Here is a 22,404-nt window from a genome sequence, read left to right as displayed (position 1 = left end):
TTCCCCAGCGGGCTTCAGAGTCTCCAAAAGCTTCTGACCCGCGCTCTCGGTCTTCAGAACAAAGCCATAATCATGTCACTGCGAGACTGCCAGGTACGCGCACCGCTTCGGCTGGGTCCTCCTCCGTCTGGGAGTTGGCCCCGTGCAGAACAGTCGAGCTCAAACCTGTAGGTCACCCGGAGTCAGGCAGGGAATATGGACCTGGGCTCGCTGTGCACATGCAGCCCGGGGTGGAGGGGACTCCGAAGTGGTTCCCAGTCAGATGCACCGGTGGAAGCTTGCGAACTGGGTTTGAATCCAGGGAACGGTTCATTTGAAGTCATTCAGGGCCCGGGTTTTGAGCCCATTTTTCAGATCAGAAAGATGAAGGTAGGAGCAGTCAGTGAACTTGCCACAGCCACCTGATTTCCAAGTCCTGGAAAGTGCAGCCTTTTGCTTGCCAGGATTTAAGGACACGTCCCACGCGCAAGCGTGACACGGGCACTGTGCACCCTGACGGTCATAAGGTCACAGAGGGCAGCCATAGTAATCTGAAGGTTTTCCAACTGCAGACTTGGTGAGACTCCTCCCAAGCAGTGGGAGAGGAGATGCTAGGTATTGGGAGGTAGTGCACATGACAAGCCAGACAAGTTACACATTTGAACTCTGACCTCCTCCACCCGGGGCCAGGCTTCCTACCACACCTGGTAATGATCCTCCCATTTGCTGTCTACCTTCTGGCTGACACTTGAACTCACCTCATTGGACCCTCTAAGGGTATTTTACAGAGTAGTAACCAAGGACTTGGGGGCTCAGCCCAGGAAAACCCAGTGTTCCTTCCCTGTTGTGTAGGCGTGGAAGGATGCTGGGCTCCCACTGTCAACCACAAGCAATGAAGCCTGCAAGCTGTTTGATGCCACCTTGACCCAGGTATGCCAGCCCAAGAGACTCATGGACCTCCTTGAAGGGTTCTAAGGAAGGCTTTTGATTGGCGAATCGTCTGTAAATCCCACTGCAGTAAAGAGCTGCCCTTCGCCACAGAGGTCCAACAATAAGGGAAGCGTCTCTGCCAGACCCAGCAGCCTTGTCCCCTAGGTTCCCAGTCCAAGGGTAAACTACAGTGGATGCACAAGGGGACCTGAGAATGTTGAGTCTCCACAGGTATCCCACTGTGGCCTGCTCAGGGTTTGCTGTGGGCTCTGCCACAAAGGCATGAGGTGTTCTGATACTCTTCTTGAGTTAGCTGGACCAAGGCTTTCCACCCATTCCACACCAGTGAATATCCTATAGTTCCAAGACCATATAGGATATGGGAGCTTATAGGAGGGAGGGCAGGGTCTCAGAAGGAAGGTCCAAAGCTTTCTTGCCACATGGGGTAATAGAGACTCAGAGAATTGAATTGATGAGTCAGACGTTACCCACTACATCAGAGGCAAAGCCAAGGTGTGCCTGTGTCTGAAGACACAAATAGAAAACAAAGTCTGGCCTTTCCATCTTCTGACCTTCGAATCTCTAATTGTCACGAACACGGGTCATAGTCTTTCCGCTGGTTTTGCCTGTAGCCCGGACTGGCCAGGAACCTACAGCAATCCTCCTGACTCAGTCTCTGGGATTATGGGTGTGAACCACCATGCCCAATTAAGGATTTTTTTTCCAAGAGAAATAAAGCAGGAATTGTGTAAGTGGACTCCGGGGCTCCCCTTAGTGCGGAAGAAGGGGATGTGCCACACCCCATCTCTTGAGAAGGGCCTGCTTTTTCACAGTGCTTTGCTAGCAGTGAGCATCCCCAGGCCTAGGAAGTGTCATTCAATCATGTGTATTTAGTCTCTTCCTAGGAGACCCACTAAGTTATAGCTCTTTTTGAATTAGGACCCAGAAGAAGCTCAGTGATCTAGAGAGAAAACTAACTCAGGTCTGGGACTTCCTCAGCAGTAGAGTTGTGTGAGACTGATATTGATCTCCGCCACCCCTGACCAATAATTAATTAATCTGAGTTGAGATACATGTCCTCACTGAGACTAAGAGTCACGAGGACAGATCGGTTCTGCATTTCTCCTTCCAGTACGTCAAGTGGACAAATGACAAGAGTCTTGGGGGCATCGAGGGCTGCCTGTCAAAGCTCAGGGCAGCAGATCCAACCTTTGGTGAGTAAAGCTTTCCCTTGGAAGAGAAGCACCTGCTACACTCCCTAACTGTAGGGATTCACTTGTCACTTGGCTGGGAGGACACACTGAGGACAGTTGCTGGGTTGATACCCACAGAGTGAGGAATGATGACAGCTACCTTTTTTTTTTTTTAAGATTTATTTATTATATATAAGTACACTGTCGCTGTCTTCAGATATGCCAGAGGAGGGCATCAGATCTCATTATAGATGGTTGTGAGCCACTATGTGGTTGCTGGGATTTGAACTCAGGACCTCTGGAAGAGCAAGTCAGTGTGCTCTTAGCCACTGAGCCATCTCTCCAGCCCGATGACAGCTACCTTTGTATTTGGAACTACGGCTGCTCCTGTGAGGATGCCATTTCTAGGGAAGGCTCTAGGTCCGTGGTTTCCAACCTTTCATGTGTTGCTAGCCTTTAATGTGGTTTTGTGTGTTACGTTTCCCAACCCTAAAATGATTTCATTGCTACTTCATAACTGTTTAAGTGCGCTCCTATTACGGATCCTAGTATAAACACCGGCTTTCTGATGGCCTTAGGTGACCCCTGTGAAAGGGTCATTCGTCCTCCAAAGGGGCTACGCCCACAGATTGAGGACTGCTATCCTGGATCTCTTTTCTAGCTATCACCAATTTGACATGTAAAATGCCACCTCTACTTCTTAGATGAGGAAACGGAGGCTCGGTGAAAGTGACACACAGACCTAAGTCTAGCTGACTCTCAGGCTGTGAGCAGGGTCCCATAGCTGGAGTAGAGGTATCTTAGTATTACGGTTCTTTTTGCCAAGCCAGGGTCAGTGATTTAGTTTTGCACACTAGGGGGCACTCTATCTCAAGACGAGGCTGGGAAGCATGGGTAGAGAGCCTCACACCTTCAGGAAGAACTACCCACTACATCATCATGTGTGAGGGCCGAGGCAAGACAGGATTGGAGTCTGGGTCTCAGGGATTGCTGGCTCTGTTCTCTGATCAGCACTAACTGGCCATCCCAAGAGGCCCAGGCTGCTTCTAGTGGTAATACCAGCTGACGAACCAGTTCGCAGTTTCTGCCAGGCTCATGAGGGCAGAGGGAAGTACTTCAGATCTTGGCGTTCAACAGAAAGCTCAGTTAAAAAAAATAACTTTAGTTACTTGAGAAGTACCGCAGCAGCTGCTACCTGCTGAAGGCCAGAGCTGAGCTCCCTGTTTTGATGATGACCTCACACACAGTGATGCTCCTATCAGGTCTTGATAGCGAACCTCGTGGGATGTGGGGCTGGGCTGGGCTGGGCTGGGCTGGGTGACCAGCTGTTTTCCAATCTTCTGTCAGCCATGGGCCTTGCCATCTCTAACGGCCTTGTGCTCGTTGGCACGGGAACCTCCGTGAAGCTGGACAAAGACCTGGACCTGTCTGTGAAGACCATGGTGGAGCTTTCCCGAACCCAGACTCTGACGTGCCGGGAGCGACTGCATGTGTCTGCTGTGGAGATGTTTGCCAAGGGGTGAGGGTTCCCCGTGGGCTGGGAGGTTGGGACTCTAAGCCTGTGCACGGTGATGTCTCAGAGCTTGAGTGGGCGTCTCAGCAGCCTGTTGCTCTGCCCCAAATTGAATGCTGAATGAAGAAATATTTAGCAAGGGTTCTTGGCTTAGGGTTCAGAATAGCTTATTGTGGTTCATTAACATGGTTATTATTTTAATCACAACACCCAGGAGAGAGAAGGAAACAATTGACCCTTTTGCTTCTTGCTGGATTCATCAGCTTTCTGTTGTTGTAACAAAGTACCTGAGACAATAAATATATAAAGAAGAAAGGTTAGTTTTGGCTTATGGTTTCAGAGGTTTATGGGAACTTACCCTATGGCTTTTGAGGCTATGGCAAGGCAGTGCTTTATGGGTAATATATCCACCTCATAGCAACCCGGAAAATGAAGAAGGGCCCAAGGTCTACCCTTCAAGGGCATGCTCCCAGTGGCCTAATTTAATATCATTACCAGGCCCAAACTCTGGGAGGTTGCTCTACTTCCTAACAGCACAGTCTAGGATGCCTAGCCTTCAGATTACAAGTCTTTAGGGTATATATGTTCAGGGTTCCCACACTGTGTGCGTCAGCTCTCTACCCTAACCTCCATCCTTACAGTCCTTCAGGGTATTCCCTCTGCATGGGCAGACGAGGTGTCCTTAGAGCAGATAGGTCAGGCTGATTATGAGAAGTCTCAGGGGCTTTGACCAAGAAACTCCCAGCGTTTCTAGTGACTCAGTGGAGTTCTTGGGTGCCTCGTGGTGTTGGGATAAATTGTCCTTGGCAATTGGTTAAGCCTTTTCTGGGTTGAAGAGATGGCTCATCTGATAAGGTACTTGCCACACAGGTTAAAGGACTTGAGTTTAGATGACCAGAACCGAGACAAAAAGCCAGGCATGGTGATGTGTACTGTATGTAACCCACAGGCTGTGGAGGAGGAGCGGGCAGATCCTTGGAGCTTACTGGCCCACCTATCTGGCTGAATTGATAAGATCCGGGTTCAGAGAGAGACTATGTTAATAAGGGAGAGGTCCACTGAAGGAGACACCTGATATTGACCTCTGACCTCCACATGTGCATACACACCCACACCCGACAAACCTGTTTTTCTCTTTCTTGTAAAGATTTCTTTGTTTTTATATCTTGTGTCTGAGTGTTTGGCTGATAAGTATATCTGTGTACCACTTAGTATCCCTGGTGCCCCTGGAGACTTGGAGCGGTCTCCTGGAATTGGAGTTACAGATGGTTCTAAGCTGCACTATGCATGCCAGGAATCGAACCTGGGGCCTCTGCAAAAGCAGCAAGTGCTATCAACCACTGAACCATCTCTCCAGTTTCCTTATTTTTCTTCTTGAAGCTGAATGAGAGGGTGAAATTTCTCATTGGCTTTTGCATCTTAGGAGGTACAGCCTAACATAGAAAATTAGACACACACACACACACACACACACACACACACACACACACACACACACATCTATAACATGTTTTTTTTTTCTGTGCAGTACTGGGAACGAACTCCAGAGCCCTTCGTAGTGCACAAACTCCATGTACATCCCTAGCTCTTGATGGAATTATTTTTGGGGTGTGTGTATGGGGCGGGGGAGACAGGGTTTCCCTGTGTAACAGTCCTGGTTATCCTGGAACTCTCTTTATAGACCAGGCTGGCCTTGAACTCAGAGATCCTCCTGCCTCTGCCTCTGGGGTGCTGGGCTGAATGACATGCACCTCCAGGCTTGGGATTTCTCTTTCTTAATTGGAAACCTTTTCTTTTTCACTAATGGCTATCCGTATACAAAGTAATTGGTGTTAGCCTTCTTTGTTCTCCCTGAACTCTCCTACTCAGCCTTCTTTCCTCCCCCCTTCACATTGCTCCCCTTTTTAGTTTTGTGACCCATGCACGACACACACGTACAATTATAATTCATTTTTTATACATTTTATGAATTCATTTTTTATGCATTTTATGTTTATCATTTTATTTCTCTTTGTGTGCGGCGGTGGGGGATGGAGGGACGTTATAGCATGCGCACACATGTCTGTGTTGGTGAGGTATGCATGTGCCCTGACACTCAGAGGCCAGAGAAGGATGCCAAGTGTTCCATCTGTCATCCCTCGAGGCCGGGTTCCTCACTGAGTGTGAGCTCATGGTCTCTCAGCCAGACTGATGGCCAGCAAACCCCGGAAGTCCTTCTTTCTCCACCGCCCCCAGCACTGGGTTACAGGAGTGTGGCCATGCCTGAAGCGTACCCCTGCTGGGGATTTGAACTCAGGTTTTGCGCACCAAGCACTCTTACCCACGGTGCCATCTTCCCAGCCCCAGATATAATCACGTAAAGTAGCTCAGGCAGATAGTGGCACAGGGTGGCTTAGTGACACAGGGTGGCTTTAGTGACACAGGGTGGCTTTCCACTCCCTGTGGATGGGAACTTCTTGCTCAGTCTGTTCTTGGCTTCCAGGAACTTCCCCAAAGCCTGTGATCTCTGGGAACAGATTCTCCAGGACCACCCGACAGACATGTTGGCCCTGAAGTTTTCCCATGATGCCTACTTTTACCTGGGCTACCAGGAGCAGATGCGAGATTCCGTGGCTCGGGTTTACCCCTTTTGGACACCTGACATCCCCCTTAGCAGGTACATGCCATTAAGAAACTACATCATCTTCAGTTTCTCTCCTCTGCCTTAAAAGCACAGAAACTCTATTGGCCTCAACCAATAACGAGACCCCTGCTGCTAATCTAAAAGGCTTCCTTTCCTTTGTTTGATCTTCATTCCATCCTGTGAACGAGGTAGTACCAATTGCCTATCAGTCAGATAGGATTTTTTGTTGTTGCAGTGACAAGCATTCCTAAGATTATCTTCTCCAAGGCTTAATACTCACAGTTTGTATCCATTCCTAGTTCTGTTATTTGTCAGATAGTGTATAATTCTGTAACTCAGCTTGGCCTCAAATTCATGGGAAGCCCACAGCTCAGCCTCTTGGATATTGGGATTACAGGTATGAGTCATGAGGCCTGGCTATTCCCTGTTTATCTGTTTAGGGCCAAAGGTTTGTGGCCACATCCTTCTCTCCTTTCAAGACGGTTAGAGCAGTGACCTCTGGATATACCAGTTGCTATGACAGAAAGGAGTGCTCTCTGGAGTAGCCTAGGTAGCATCTGGCAAATTAGAACCTGTAGGGCAGGGTAACAGGTTGGAAAGTCCCACAGAAGTCCACTCAACTTCCTGTTTATATCTAAAGGCAGCTGGAAGGAAGATGGAGTGTCTTTTTCTTTCTAGGACCTTTTCTCTATGACTGTCACCTAATTAAACAAGACCCACCCACATTATTGGGAAACTTTGTAAAAGTCACTTTTTTATTTTCCTGTAGTATTTATTGTTCCAAAGCTTACTGCCTCTGCCTGCTAACCTAGACCGAGCCCTGGAAGCTTCCAGCCTCCAGACAATCTGACCTCACCTAGAATACTCAGCCTCTGAGACTTACTTCTGAATAAGCTCACCCTCTCTGGCTCTTTCTGAACTCTGGCTGGCAGGTTCAACTCAGCTGCTCTGGCTCAAATTCCTCTCCAAGCTGACTGATTCAATCTGTCCCTCCCCCATGCCCTCTCTCTTGGGCTCTGACCGAATTGCTCTGTTTGGTCTCATAGTAACTCTGGTAGTCTGCTCTAATCTTCTGTCTCCATCTCCTCTGACTCTTTCTGTCTCTACCTGTGTCTGGCTTGTTCTCTCTTCAACCTGTCTCTGTTAAGACTCTCCCAGTAAAAATGCCTCCCCCACTTCCCCTGCATTGCTCTCTCAAGTAGCTTCCCCATTCCTCTCATGAGAATTGAGCATATCTTGCTCCATCAAATCTTTCTCTGATTTACCACTGTGTCTGCCACTCAGTTACACATCACTTTCATAGGCATTGCCTTCTACAAACTAACTTTACCTTCATTGGGATTTAATGTGTGTACATGGGGGAGGCTGTATTCCAGCCAGAGGGATTAAAGGCATGTGCCAAGGACTGAACCATGCCACAACTATAAACAGTTCTGTCTCCGCTCTGTCTTAGAGGGACACAGGATAGCGCCCCTCTGTCACCTATGACCAACCATCTTGGGGCTCGGTGACTGGGTGACTGGTGAGAAATGCATGTAGATGTAGTCAGTTAGAGTATGTGGGCCAGAGTGGAGGGTGAACCAGACAAACAGGGCCCTGGAATCTGGGTCTGGGGAGGAGCAGGCTGGTAAGTGGGTTCCTCCAGGCTGGGTTAAGAGTGGTGCACAGAGCAATAGAAGCCTGGGAGGAGCTACCCATATAACACCAAGCTTCCCAGGAAGGTGCCTCTGGGCCAGTCTGTGGGTCTCGTCTCAACCCTTTTGGGGGTCAAATGACCATTTTACAGGGTCTCCTAAGACCATCAGAAAACAGATACTTACATTACGATTCATAACAGCAGCAATATTATAGCTGTGAAGTAGCAACAAAGACAGTTATATGGTTGGGGAGGGGGTGTCACACAACATGAGGACTGCAGCTTTAAGAAGGCTGAGGACCTTACAAATGAACATGGTGTTCCTTTGTCTTCAGAAAAGACCTCAGCTCCTCTCTGGGTTGGAGCAGGTCATTATCTCATGCCTGCCCCCTGCTGGTGGCTCATGGCAGTGCAGATTTGTCCAGCTCCCTGAAGGCCCGAGGGGAATCAGGGTTCCAGCAAGAATTCTTTTTCCTTGAAACTGGCTTCTTACAAAGGGGAAAACAGTGATCAGATTGCTTCCCACCACATCACACCTCCATTCGCTCTGCAAACACCCTGTGTCCAAACACAGTCGATCACACACAAGCTCTGGGTGTGAGGATTCTAGCCGACCCTGTTTGGGGGTACGGGGGCTCCATTCCACCTGTTCCTCTCTGTGTCCTTGGGTACTGAAGTCTCTTCTGTGTTTTCAGCTATGTGAAAGGGATCTATTCTTTCGGACTGATGGAAACCAACTTCTATGACGAGGCACAGAAGCTTGCCAAAGAGGTGAGTGGGGTTCCTCTCAAGGTGTGAGGCACATCTGAGTATGGCCTCTCATATGTGGACCAAGCAATCCTGCCTCCCTACCTTGGAGTGTCTTCACTCCAGGGGAAGAGCTAGTATTAGGGCAAGCAGCTACCTGTTGGGTACTCCTTTAATCCTCTCAAGGTCCTGGAACGGAGGAGACAGTGAGGCTCAGTGGTCCCCACCCAGAGTGCTGGCTCTGTGCTTCCATGAGCCCCACTTGGCTGCAGAGCCACAGGGCTAAGCCGGCCTGGTGCAAACCTTGGATCTTCCTCTGTGAATTACACCTTTCCACTGGGTCTAGCCATGCCCGAGGCTTGAGATGGGTGGAGATTGCAGATAAAGGTTTCCTAGGTTAGTCCTGTTATGTTCTTCTGCCCTGAGTGGAGGGCTCCTTATCCTGCCCACAAGCTTATCCCTTAGTTTTCACTCATCACTTGGGGTACCTACCAGTGGGAGGGGTGGAGCCGGCTTGGAACCTATGAAGATGTTTTCGCTTTGGTCCCTGTGTTCTGTTTCCTGCTGGGATGTGCTGGAAACTTCCCTGTGGGCCTGGACCCAGGGCCAAGTGACTGACAGGCCTGGGTACAGGGTCATGTGACAGGCCTGGGCACAGGGTGGCTCTGGCCCTGGAAGTTGTTCTCTCCTGCTCTTGTCCTTGCAAGAGTAGAAACCAGGGTGCAAGGAGACACTGCCATGCTTGCCTGGAGCCCCTTGCACCTGAGGTTGAGAGCCAGAGTCTTCCAGGAAACCTTGCAAGGGCTCCAGTTAAGTAGACGACTTGGGACACATTGCCGAAACCCTTGCAGTAGGTGCCAGGCCAGTGTGGAGGTACTTGAAGTTCTAGGCACCAGAAAAAGCAGGCCTAAGGGAGCTGGGATTCCTTGCGGGGCTCTGAGCATAAGCCAGAGATGGGGTTGCAGGAAGCCCCAGTTGTCTGCTTCAGGTCAGCACTTAGTAGATGCTCAATAAACATGAGTAGATGGACAAGAAGGTGAGAACCAGTTCACGAACTCTGCTTCACCATGAAGCTCGGGAGTCAATTTCGTCACGAACAACAGTGTCACTAGAACCAGTTGCCCCTAACTCAGGAAGCCTACTTGCGTGATCACTCCTGATTATAGGTGGGAGGGGCCAGCTCCTGTCCTTCACCACCAGAAGATGCAATAGTCTACACTGTTCTCATAGCCTGGAAAGCAACCCCAAAGCCGTGATGGGAAACTGAGGCACAGGGCTCTTGGGTAGCATATTGCCGATGATCCAGGAAGCAAATGTTGGCCTTCCTAAGCCTCAGTTTTCTTCATCTGTGAGACTGGCAGAGATGCCCTCCTCAGTAGCCTGCCGTGTCATTGGTACCCCCAAGACACATAGAAATTGGGGCTGGTGTTGGGGCTGTAATTTTTCTGAGTTAGAGCCCAGTCCCCACCCTTGCTCTTGCTGGGCCCAGGCGACCAGGCTAATTCCTGTTTCCTTTGTCCTTCTACCTCCTGCCCTGTGTAGGCTTTATCTATCGAGCCGACGGATGCGTGGTCGGTGCACACTGTGGCCCACGTACATGAAATGAGAGCAGAGATCAAAGATGGGTTAGACTTCATGCAGCACTCCGAAGGGCTCTGGAAGGTACGAATTGAGTCTTGGCGGTGGCCATCTGCTGGATAATCCCGTCTGACAGCTGGAATTCCCCCAGGGCTTGCTAGATGGGATTTGCAGATGCGACTGAGCTCCCCAAGAGTTTAGGTTCAGCTTGGAGGCATCCCTGACAGCCAAGGAACTGGCTTTATTAGTGATTGTATAGTTGGGTTCTGCCTGAGGTATTTGGCTGCGAAAGAAATGGAGATAAGGGAGTTGGGGGGATATAGGAGCCCAGCAGGGGTGGGCATGCTCGAGGTTTGGGGTTGCATGTGTTCTTGCTGCCGCCAGCAGGATCCACATAAGGCTCTGCTCAAGGAGTGGCCTTAGGAAACACATGATGCAGCGTGTAGGAAAGAGGCAGGTTGATGGAATGATGGCACACTGATACAGGACTGAAGTGGGGGTTAGGATGGTTCATATCCCTAGAGCTTAGCCTGACCCTTTCTGTGGCCTGACTTTGAGGCTTTAGTCTCTGTTCCCTATTCCCACCTTTACTCATCCCTGTTCCTGGTCTCCTTTGGAGGCCATTTTATCCTGGCCCACTAGCTGTCGTAGCTTTTCTTTCACTGTGTGTACCTGTTTCCTCTGGGCTTGCCTCTGGCACATGACCCGGCCTCCTGTCCATGGGTCCTTGCTGCCCTGCCTTCTGTGCCACAGCAGGATAAAAGGACATCACTGGCTAGGTCAGAAAGCTCTTTCCTGAGCCTGGCACTGAGTAGTAGATGCTTAGCACTTTAGAGATCAGGAAGGATGGGGTGGCCTCCAGCATCCCTCTGAGCAGTTCTTTGGGCTCGGACTATGATTGACAGCCAGGCCAGTTCCCAGCATCTCTAGGTATAGTTCCAGGTGCAGCTGACTAACAGAGAGAGGATTATGAACATGAGGCATTTCTAAAGATACCCAGACTCTAGGGTCTGGAAAATTCTAGGGGTGTACCAAGAACCTAAAGCCAGAGAAGCTATTTTTCCCTGGGACTCCCTAGGCAGATACTGAAAGGTTTTTGTGGATAGGAAGTATCTGGGTGGGGAGCATGACTTGGCCTGGCTTCCCTCCTTCACATTCTTCCCCCAGAACACAAATATTACCCTAACTCTGTGTGTGTGTGTGTGTGTGTGTGTGTGTGTGTGTGTGTGTGTGTGTGTGTTTGCACACATACAGATGCACCGGTATGTGAATGTAAATGCACATACATATGTGTGCATATGGAAGCCACATTGTCACCTCTCAGGTGCCCTCTACCTGGTTTTATGAACAGAGCCTTTCCCTGGCACCTAGAGTTTACTGGTTATGCAAGACTGGCTGGCCAGAAAACCTCAAGAACCCTCCTGTGATTACAGGCACACACCATCAGGTTCAGCTTTTACCTGATGTTTCAGGAGTTAAACTCAGGTCTTCATGCTTATCCAACAAACACGGTGCCAAGCGAGCACCTCCCCCGTCCAGCTCGAAACTTCTGAGTCTGTTTCTACCTTCCTGGTGCTGGGATCACACGTGTGACCCTCCGTACCCAGCTTATCCGATGTTGGGGATTGAAGCCAGGGGTTCATGCAGGATACCAGCGGAACTATAGACCCAACCCACAGGTGCTCATACATCCTTTTTTTTTCTTTCTGCAGGACTCCGATATGCTCGCTTGCCATAATTACTGGCACTGGGCCCTGTACTTTATTGAAAAGGTAGGATGCTTGTGTATTTGGATTCTCTTACCCAGCACAGATGTCCAAAGAATCGGTAGTTCCTAGTCCCCCACTATATGTCTGACTTCCATGCAGTACCTTTGGGTGTTGGTGGAAAAGATGGTGTCTTAGTTAGGGTTTCTATTACTGCGATGAAACTCCATGACCAAAAGCAAGTCGGGAGGAAAGGTTTTATTTGGCTTATGTTTCCAGACTGTAGTCCAGTCATTGAAGAGATGCAAGATAGGAACTCAAAACAGGGCAGGAACCTGGAGGCAGGAACTGATGCAGAGGCTATGGAGGGGTGCTGGTTTCTGGCTTGCTCCCCATGGTTTGCTCAGCCTGCTTGCTTATAGAACCCGGGACCACCAGCCTGGGGATGGTCCCATCCACAGTGGGCTGAGCCCTCCCCTGTCAATCACTAATAGCTTGTGTCAAGCTGACTTAAACCTATCTTGCGCAGATGGTGTCTGAAGCAAGACAGCAATCATATTCCAAGAGCTTTGCAGCTGTACTCGTCAGAAACATTTTTCTTTCGCTCTTAGGAAGCAAGACTCATATGGCTTATCAGTTACTTTCCTGTTGCCGTGATAAAACACTGTGGCCAAGGCAACCTGTAGAGAACTGCGTATTTGCCTTACAGTTCCAGAGGCGTAAGAGCCTCAGTTACAGTTACAGCAAGCAGCAAACATGGCTGCAGGAACTGGATGGCCCAAGGTCATCTCATCCAAGCACAAAGCAACATGGATTGAGAGTAGGGTGAGGCCTCAAGCTCTCAAAGGCCACCCTAGTGACGCACTTCCTCCGACAAGGCCACACCTCCTAAGTCTGCACAAACAGCGCCACCTATTGGGAACCAAGTATTCAAACATCTGAGATGGTGGCAGACACTCTTAGTAACATCACCGTAGGTGGCGTGGAATCAAGTGTTTGGGATAAGAGGAGGGCCTCAGATGGGACCAGAAATTCTTCTAGGACGAGGGGGGATGGGGACAGGTGATGAATACAGGCAGTGTCCTCTTTGTCACGGTGCTTCTCGCAGCACTGTTACCATAGAGAAAGACATAGAGGCTTCTGGCTCACCTTCTCCCCTCTCCACACTGGGCTGCCACTGAGCCCTGCCCATAGCCCTTTGGGGACCTTGGTCAGCTATTCCTGGTGTATTTCCAAGCATCAGTTTTTGACTTCTCCAGACGTTAATCTCAGTGACTTCACCTTTGCAGGGGGACTATGAGTCCGCACTAACGATCTACGACAACCACGTAAGTGCCTTCACCTTTGTCTCTCATAGCCTCTGGGCCTGTTGACATTATCCGTGCCAGGGCAAATGGCAGGAGAGTGCCCCCAGTTCTGGAATAAGGCTTTGTGGGGTTGGCTGCTGTCACAGGACGTGTCCTGACTGTGTATCATGGAGCCTCTGCTGACCGTTTAGAGACTGATATGTCTAAGGAACCTCTGACTTTTTTTTTTCTTTTTTCTGAGACAGGGTATTTCTGTGTAGCCTTAGCTGTCCTAGAACTCGCCCTGTAGACCAGGCTAGCCTCAAACTCAGAGATCCTCCTGCCTTTGCCTCCCAGGTGCTGGAATTAAAGATATACACCACCACCTCCTGGCATAGATGAGTACTTTTTTTTTTTAACTCTTACATTCTACATATATTCAGTTTTCCATTTATTCATTTATTCACTTTGCATCCTGGTAGCAGCCCCCTCCCTCCTCTTCCCCCTCTCCTACACTCACAAGTCTCTCCCCTGACATTACGTCTTCCCCTCTCCTCAGAGTAGAGGAAGCCCCTTGAGTACCACCCCACCCTGAGACATCAAGTCAAAACAGAACTGTTGCGGTACATATTAAAAAGTGGTTTTTTAATATTTTTTTGTCACTCCCCCCCCCCCCCGCGGTCTCACTCCATGGACACTGCTCCAGTGTGGAGCGGAGCACACAGACTCTGTCACATGGTCCACAAGCCTCCCTCCCCATGCGGTTCCCTTTCCAGCAGTTCACTCCGCCCGCCCCGTTCCTTCTGTCCCAGTGGATATGACCGTCCCAGCGTGTTCCTTTCCTCCACCGCCTGGCACAAACATGATTCCAAACCCCAGTAGCTTATCATACAGGTTTATCTATTAAATTCTCAATCCACAAACCCTCTACACAATAAGCTTACATCCAGTGGACAAAGATACAAACTTCCCTTCTATATGAGATAAAAAGTCTCATAGAAACCCTTAAAAAAAAATAACAACCTCATTAAACTAGAGATGCCCTGAGAGAGACATAAACATCTGCCTCCATCTTCGTTCCTCCTGGAATCTCCAATCTCTCCTCTTTCCTAGCCTTTTCTATGCCTACCTCTCCACTGTCCAATCATGTCTCACCTTAACATCAACCCATACAGAACTAAGCCCATCCTTCCCCACTGAGGCCTGACCAGGCAATCCATTCAGCAAGGGGAAGGAGATCCAATGGCAGGCAACAGTCAGAGACAGCCTCCCCCCATCCCACGTTTTCAACTGTCAGGGGAAAGAATATTCTTAATGAGGTAATTTATCTATCCATAAGTTTTGTTTTGTTTTTGATTTTTTAATAAAGATTTATGTGTTTTTATTTATATGAGTTGCTGTCTTCAGACACACCGGAAGAGGGCATCGGATCCCATTACAGATGGTTGTGAGCCACCATGTGGTTGCTGGGAATTGAAATCAGGACCTCTGGAAGATAAGTCAGTGCTCTTAACTGCTGAGCCATCTCTCCAGCCCTGAATACAAATTTCTAAAAGTGATTAATTATATGTGGTATTTTCTTTATGATAAAGCAGAGTCTGAGCTATCTCTCCAGCCCCTGACTCTGACATTTTCAAGATAAAAGTAAGTGAATAAGAGTCAAAAGCAACCACATGGTGGCTCATAACCATCAGGGATCCTGTGTCCTCTTCTGGTATGTCTGACAGCCACAGTGTACTCAGATAAATGAAATAATTTAAAAAACTCATACATGTAAAGTAGTGAAGGTGGTGATGGTCGTGGTGGTGGTGATGGTGGTGGTGATGGTGGTGGTGGTGGTGGTGGTGATGGTGGTGGTGGTGGTGATGGTGGTAGTGATGGTGGTGGTGGTGATGGTGGTGATGGTAGTGGTGGTGGTGATGGTGGTGGTGGTGATGGTGGTGGTGGTGGTGATGGTAGTGGTGGTGATGGTGGTGGTGGTGGTGATGGTGGTGGTGATGGTGGTGATGGTGGTGGTGGTGGTGGTGGTGGTGGTGGTGGTGATGGTGGTGATGGTGGTGGTGATGGTGGTGATGGTGGTGGTTGTGATGGTGGTGGTTGTGATGGTGGTGGTGGTGGTGATGGTGGTGATGGTGGTGGTGGTGGTGGTGATGGTGGTGATGGTGGTGGTGGTTGTGATGGTGGTGGTGGTGGTGATGGTGGTGGTGGTGGTGATGGTGGTGATGGTGGTGGTGGTGATGGTCGTTGCGGTTGTGGTGGGGATGTACCAGTATTAGCATATTGACTCTGCTGGGCCCTGTCCTACTGGCCAACTCCTGAATCTTGCCATATCTCCAAACTCAAATTTTCCTAGTAATAAAATCTTGGCACAGAGTGCTCATGATGCGGGGGTCAGAACACCAGAGAAACACCTTCTAGACAGGAGTCCCTTTAAGGAGTCCTTCTGTCATGACCGGCTTCTTAGAGAGAAATGGAGGTGGCCGGTACTGTGCGTTCTGAGGTGGAGGTGTAGACAGATGATCCAGTGATGAATCTAGAAACATGACCAGACAAGATATTAGTTTCCTGCCAGAGCAGCTTCGGGCACAGGGCTGGGGGTGGCAGTTGACAGGGCCCAGCACTAACCCTGGGTACATAGTGGAGTGGGCTGTGTGTGAGTTTGTGTTCTTGCGCACACACATGCTTTTACACGCACATTCGTGCCCTTCATACATTTTGGCATCTACACTTGCGTAATCCCTTAGTTGGAGCTGTGGTCCTGCGCTTTATCTTAGCCAGAAGGCCGAGAAGTGATGGGGTGATGTTCCTGACTGCTGGGGTGCTGGTAATGATGCCTGCCACTTCTGTTTGCTGAGGGCTTTCTCTGTTCTGGCCACACCCACGGCTCAGACGGCAACTCCCTCTGGCTGTTCCGATGGCCCTGTCATTACTTGACCCTCTGAGCCTGGCCTTCCATGGCCCTTGTCTTCCAGATCCTCCCCAGCCTGCAGGCCAGTGGTGCCATGCTGGATGTGGTGGACAGCTGTTCCATGCTCTACCGTCTTCAGATGGAAGGTAGCTGTGTCTCTTCGCTGTCCCCACACAAAGAGGGATATAGTATGATTGCTGGTCCTGAGGGTGAGGCTATGGGATGAAAGAGCCCGGCTGCAGCTTTGCATGCTAGCTTATGCGACTGCCTCCTTGCCAGCTCAAGGCAACTGACCCAGCCTCCACTGCCCTCTATTCTATTCTCCGACCCTCCTTGGTGTGGTGGCCTTAGGCTCTGAACCTTGCCATCCCCACAGCTTGCCTGGCAGACCTTTCAGGGCACAGGTGGCGCCCAGCTACTGGCTGATGCCTCTTTTCCTAGATCACAGGAGGTGAGGATTTCCCAACTCTGACATTGCAGAGGATTCTCAGCCTGACACCCCGGGCTTCACAGTTGCCCTGAGAGGGTTGGTTTCCTGCCCAGGCTGGAGGTCCAGATAACGCTCCACAGAGAGATGCTGAGAAAGACAGGAGCTCTGGAATCCCTCTGTGAGAGATGAGGTGGGGTACTAAGTGTCTGGCAGGCTGGGAAAGACGTCTCTCTCCCTCATAGGCAAGGATCACTGTACTTTTTAAAAATTTATTTATTATGTGTTTTTTTCTTTAATGTATGAGTATTTTGCATATACACCTGCATGCCAGAAGAGGGCATCAGATCCCTTATAGATGTTCACGAGCCACCATGTGGTTACTGGGAATTGAACTCAGGACCTCTGGAACAGCAGCCAGGGTACAAGGCTTGTGATTACCACAGGCAACATTTAAAACATGGTTTTTAGGTCTATCAGGGCGCTAAGACTAGTTTGATAGCCTGTGACAGATTTTTAAATCTTTTTATCTCACGGGTTGCTGCTTTTCCAGGTAAACCATAGGCCTTGGTGGATCCACTCACTTCCCGGCCTCTCACAGGACAAGATTGGATGGGCTTCTGAGGGGTGAGGGTTCAGAGAAACCACTTGTAAGGCAAACTGCTGCCTCACACCAAGCCCTGGCTTTTCTTCTCCAGGGGTGTCCCTTGGCCAGCGGTGGCAGGCTGTTCTACCTGTGACCAAGAAGCATACCCGAGACCACATCCTTCTGTTCAATGATGCTCACTTCCTGATGGCCTCGCTGGGTGCACGGGACCTCCAGACCACACAGGAGCTGCTGACCACCCTGCAAGAGGCCAGCCAGTATGCAAAGCCCTAAAACCATGAAGTTTGGGCCCAGCCGAGAGGGTGAATGAATGCAAAGGCTGAGCCAAGGCCTGCTAGGGGCTGCTCTGCCTTCCTGCAGAAACCTGAGGGTGAGATCCTTCTGGTTAGAGCAACTCTAAGGCTATCCATGCCTCTAGGCGAGTATCCCTACCCACCCCCAGATATGTGCCTATGCGGGCATGCATCTCATGAGTGTCTGACCTTCAGGCAGTCCAGCGGGTGTCCTCAGGACACAGAGCTGTCTCTTTGCTCTGAGCCTCAGTTTCTTTATCTATGAAATGGGCACTTTCTGGGCTGACAAGGGTGGTCTGGGAAGGACAGGTTGCTGCAGACACATTCCCTGTTGACCATGTTAATGCTGGCTGTTCATGCCCAGGCTTTGCCTGTATTGTCCACAGTCCTTACCTCTCTGGGAGGGCTGTGCTGTTACACCACTTTCCAGATGGGCGAACTCAGGCTGGGGACGGGGAGCCCTGTCCTCTCGCTACATTGGTACTCCTAGCAGAGTCCCATCAGGCAGCTGTGAAGGGCCCTAACTTTGGGTCCCTCACCCAGGTGGGACTCTGTGGAGCTGGCTACTGAGCTTTGGTCTTGGTGACAGGTCCCCAGGGGAGAATTACCAGCACCAGTTGGCGAAAGACGTTGGGCTGCCCCTGTGCCAGGCCTTTGTGGAGGCGGAGAACGGAAACCCTAACCGAGTCTTAGAACTCCTCTTGCCGATCCGATACAAAATTGTCCAGATTGGGGGCAGCAATGCCCAGGTGAGCCAGCCGAATAAAGAGAACCAGAGGCAGGAGGGCTGGGCCCAGCAGCCAGGTGCCTCCTGGGTGGTCGGTACCCGTGGGGTAGGAGTATTCTTGTTCAATGCTACCACCAGGGTATGCTGTTGAGGGTGGTGATTGTCTTGGTGATTCCTTGGGGTTGGGAGCCCGCTCCCTGGTCCGAGTTGCCTAACTTGCCTAACTGACTTTCACAGAGAGATATCTTCAACCAGCTGCTGATTCATGCGGCCATCACCTGCACTTCCGGAGTCCATAAGAATCTGGCCCGGTGAGCACTTTCTCCTCCCCACAGCCAGGCACGAACTGGAGGGCCCCCTGCACACGGTCTCCCTGTGCTCACACCTGCCTTGACATGCATTGCTTCTGCTTTTGGGGTTCAGAAAGCCAGAGGCAAGCTGGGGGATTTGGTCTTCTTGCATTAGCAGGCTCAACTTGACGAAGGGAGACTGCCAGTGCCCCTTTTGTGGGGGGAGGAGGTTTGACATGGGGTTTCTCTGTGTAGCCCTGGCTGGAACTCGTTCCATAGACCAGGCTGGCCTAGAATTTAGAGATCTGCCTGCCTCTGCTTCCCAAGTGGTAGGATGCCACCTGCACCCAGCCAGTGCCACCCCAGCTCACCTCCCATTTTAGCCACACAGAGAGCCAGTGCGCCTGCTTTCGAGTCCTTGGCACATGCTGTGCCCTCTTCCTGTGACAGCTTGTCTCCTCTTTTTATCTGCTCTACCAGGAGCTTACAGTCTCTTACCTACCTGTCTGGGTGTGGGATGTAGTGCTGTGTAGATGGATATCGATCTTGGCTTTGCAGAACCCATGAAAAAACACCAGTTCACACACAGACATCCGGACAGTTACATAATTGTGGTCAGGAGGAAAGGATGCTGATGGAACTGGTGAGGATGTGGAGGACCATAGGGGTATCCCATTGAGGTGTGAAGGGAAGACCAAGTGCCTAGTACACTCAGTCAGTGAGCCTACTCAGGAGAGAAAGCGGCAACCTGGAAGCTTGGGGTGTCCAGGACACCTGATAAAGGAATTCCTGCAGCCCTAACCATTATCCTTCCTTTCCCTTGGCTCTGCCAAGGAGAGGGCTCCTGGGTCCTGGCCCTGTGAGAAGAGCTCTAGGCAGGTGCCCTGGGAGCTAGGTTGGACTCCCTCTGCAGTGCAGGTGATGGCCAGGAACATTTGAACTACTTTGAACTTAGGAATGGCATGGAAACCTGTCCCTGTTTTTGTTACACCACGTCCATATGCAAAAAACAACTCACATGCTGCTATAGAGGTTGAGGACCTGCTGTGGATGAAAGGCGGTCACAGCAAGGAGAATGTGGGCTCTGAGGAGAGAGGAGGGGGCTGAGGGTTGAGCGGGGGCAGATTCTTGGGTGCAGCATGACCCATGCCAGAGTGGATGCTATGCAGCTCAGGTGAGGTAGTGCAGGTGTGGGAGATGTTGCAGCTGCCGAGAAGGACACTGCAGGGGTGGGGCGTTCCTTCTGAGTGTTTGCCTCTGTGTGCAGCCCCTGCCTTTCACAGGCAAAACCCCTCTGGTTTCCACAGCTGGATGTGTGTTCCCGAGTTTGAAAGTGTTGAGACGAAGAGGGTGGAAAGATGAGAACTCCTCCTGGAAGGGGGTTGTGGGCCCCACCCTGAGAAGATGCTAAAGTTCTCAGGGGCCCCAGTTAGAGTTCTCCACAGAACATTATAGAACGAAGCCACTCTGCTTAGCCTCTCCTCCTGCGTGCAGTCATTCGCTTTTCTCCCTCCCTCCCTTGTTCATGCAGCCAAGCAGCCTAGTATGAAGCCAGATAGGGCCTCCATCTTGGACTTGAACTCCATCTAGGTTCCAGTCTCTGGAACCTAGCTAAATAAAACCTTTAATTTTTATGAAGTACCCAGACTCACATAAGTTGTTTTAACAGCAGAAAGTAGACTGCTAACAGTCTACATTGGCTGGGGTGTGGTCCCCTGTATACTAAGCCCCAGCCCCTTAACTCACTGCCCACAGAGACACCATTGTTAATCCATATTTCTCTTAATCTCTTTGAGGTGTGACCAAACCAAAACAAACAGAGATGACATATAGTTTAGACACCAAACACGTAGCCTCGCCAAGGAGACCCCAGCATCCAACCACATCAGGGCTTTACCTCTGACTGGGCCTAGTCTTCCTTTCTTTAAATTAAGGCTTCCCTATCCTTATTCTTTTGTTTGCTTTTCCTGGACCAGACTCACATGTGGCTTCCTGCCAGACACCGTGCCTCGTGTCCCTCTCATAATTAGCACTAGACTGTGACAGAGCTATGAGGTCTTGAGCCATGACTTTCCCTAAGACAGACAAAACCACCGGGACAGCCCCACACTGGAGTCCTCGTCTCTAGTGTTTATCTCTCATGGAAAAATCGAAGTGCTGTCCAGATGGCTGCACCCATTTTGTTCCTGCCAGTCACGTTCCCATGACCTTCTAGAAGGTTCTATAACAGACACTCTGTGTGTTTCTACAGGAGCCTTCTGATGGAGCGTGACGCCTTGAAACCCAACTCACCCCTGACCGAGCGGCTGATCCGAAAGGCAGCCGCTGTCCATCTTATGCCTCGATAACCGCCAGGTCCTTGGCCTGCAGCTGAGCCCTGTCCTCCTGGCATTTGCCTGCCTGGTTGGGCTAGGAAAGAGCTGGGTCTGTTTGTCAGAGGATAAAGTTTAGTCCTGAGCAGAATTCTGCAAACTAGTAGTTTGATAGAAATAGGGAACACAAGTTAATTTTGAGTGACAATCAGAATTTCTCTCAGGGACAACATGCATTTTCAAGCCTCCTGAACCAAAGCAGTGCTGTTATCTGCAGGTGCCTTGAACATTGTATTTTCTTGCTCTGAAGCCGGCAGACAGTGAGCTGGGAGGTCTAGAAGTGCTCTCTCCACACCCAACAGGCTGGGCAGATGTGTGGTCAGCCCAGCGGCAAGTATACGTGCACAGTTGCACGCACACACACACTGAACTGATGAAACCTTTTCATTTCCTTTTCCTTATATTCTACACCGGTCCTGCCGTCCTATTCCCCTGGGGAGGATTCTAGTGAGCTGCCTGGGGTTCCAGTGAGCAGAGGCATTTCCTTCTGGGGGGAGGGTATCTGTCTCATTTGCTTTGGTCCCAGGCTACTGCAACTGCCACCATCCGCAAAGATGAGGGGAAGGATGCCTTCTTCCTCCCTGGGGGATTTGGTGGTGCCAACTGGGGCTTCTTTTTAAATTGCACACTGGAGTAAATCTTGAAAGATGTGGCTTCCTTGGCCAGCTGTGATTCTGCTCCTATGAGTGGGTCTCAGACCCCAGTTGTCTTAGTTAGGGTTTTATTACTGTGAAGAGATACCATGACCAAGGGAAACCTTTAACTGGGGCTGGCTTACAGTTTCAGAGGTTCAGTCCATTATTATGCTGGCAGGAAGCATGGCATCATCCAGGCAGGCATGGTGCTGAAGAGCTGAGAGTTTTACATCTTGAACTGAAGGCATCCAAGAGGAGACTGTCTCCTGCTTGCAGTCAGCAGGAGGGTCTCTTCCACACTGGGTGAAGCTTGAGTATAGGACCTCAAAGTCTACCCCCCATGATGTATATACCTGATCCCAGTTCATACATGGTTTGGCCAGGAAACAGTGTTGCTCTCTCTTTCAGGACGCCTTCCACCCTGCCTGGGGCTGGTGACAATGCCTTCTCTTTGCCCCATATCCCTTGGCACCTGCCCTTGCTAGTGCACTACTTCCTGCTGTAATCTCTGATCAAGAAGTGTGATCTCTGCATCACCCCACCGCCCACTGGCTTCCACTGAATACCTGTCTGTAAAAGCTGGTACATGTAGGCTTCAATGAAAGAAGGCATGAATCTGCTGGGAACAGGCGAATAATTTAAAGAGAGAGGTGTATGTATCGGAAGAGATGGTTCCATGGCTGAGGACTTGCCACTCTTCAAGATGACCAGTGATCAGTTCCTAGCACCCATATAAAGCCTATAACTCTCTAGCTTCAGGGGATCTGATACTCTCTTCTGGCTTCTGTAAGCATTTGCATACATGTACACATCAACAAAAATAAAATTTTTTAAATCCAAGAGTAAATGTAAATAGTTATTAATTTATAGGTATGCTTTACTGAACATCTACTATGAACTGATACGATACAGAGAAGTGTTAGTGGGTTTTACTGCCGAGCGGATAGTCCCAGT

General features: G+C 50.1%; 1 protein-coding gene across 1 annotated transcript; it reads left to right on the top strand.

Moving 5' to 3' along the window:
- TTC38 (tetratricopeptide repeat domain 38) lies at window positions 1-22,290 on the top strand. Its single transcript, XM_080939696.1, has 14 exons — window positions 1-93; window positions 832-909; window positions 2,042-2,123; window positions 3,450-3,621; window positions 6,098-6,271; window positions 8,570-8,645; window positions 10,164-10,283; window positions 11,912-11,971; window positions 13,195-13,233; window positions 16,164-16,245; window positions 17,225-17,390; window positions 18,016-18,175; window positions 18,391-18,464; window positions 20,695-22,290. Exons 1-14 carry the CDS (start codon window positions 73-75, stop codon window positions 20,789-20,791), a joined length of 1,401 nt encoding a protein of 466 aa, XP_080795822.1. The 5' UTR covers window positions 1-72; the 3' UTR covers window positions 20,792-22,290.
- Window positions 22,291-22,404: the final 114 nt, after the last annotated feature.

Source organism: Micromys minutus (assembly GCF_963924665.1).
Source record: "Micromys minutus genome assembly, chromosome: 27".
Classification (NCBI taxonomy): Eukaryota; Metazoa; Chordata; class Mammalia; order Rodentia; family Muridae; genus Micromys; species Micromys minutus.
This window is presented reverse-complemented; position numbering and strand designations above follow the sequence as displayed.

Bases quoted from the DNA above. Each gene is read 5' to 3' on its own strand.
- TTC38 (XM_080939696.1), top strand. From the start codon at position 73: ATGTCACTGCGAGACTGCCAG. The intron at 2,124-3,449 runs GTGAGTAAAGCT...ATCTTCTGTCAG, and splicing joins GGCAGCAGATCCAACCTTTG to CCATGGGCCTTGCCATCTCT. The intron at 10,284-11,911 runs GTACGAATTGAG...TTCTTTCTGCAG, and splicing joins ACTCCGAAGGGCTCTGGAAG to GACTCCGATATGCTCGCTTG.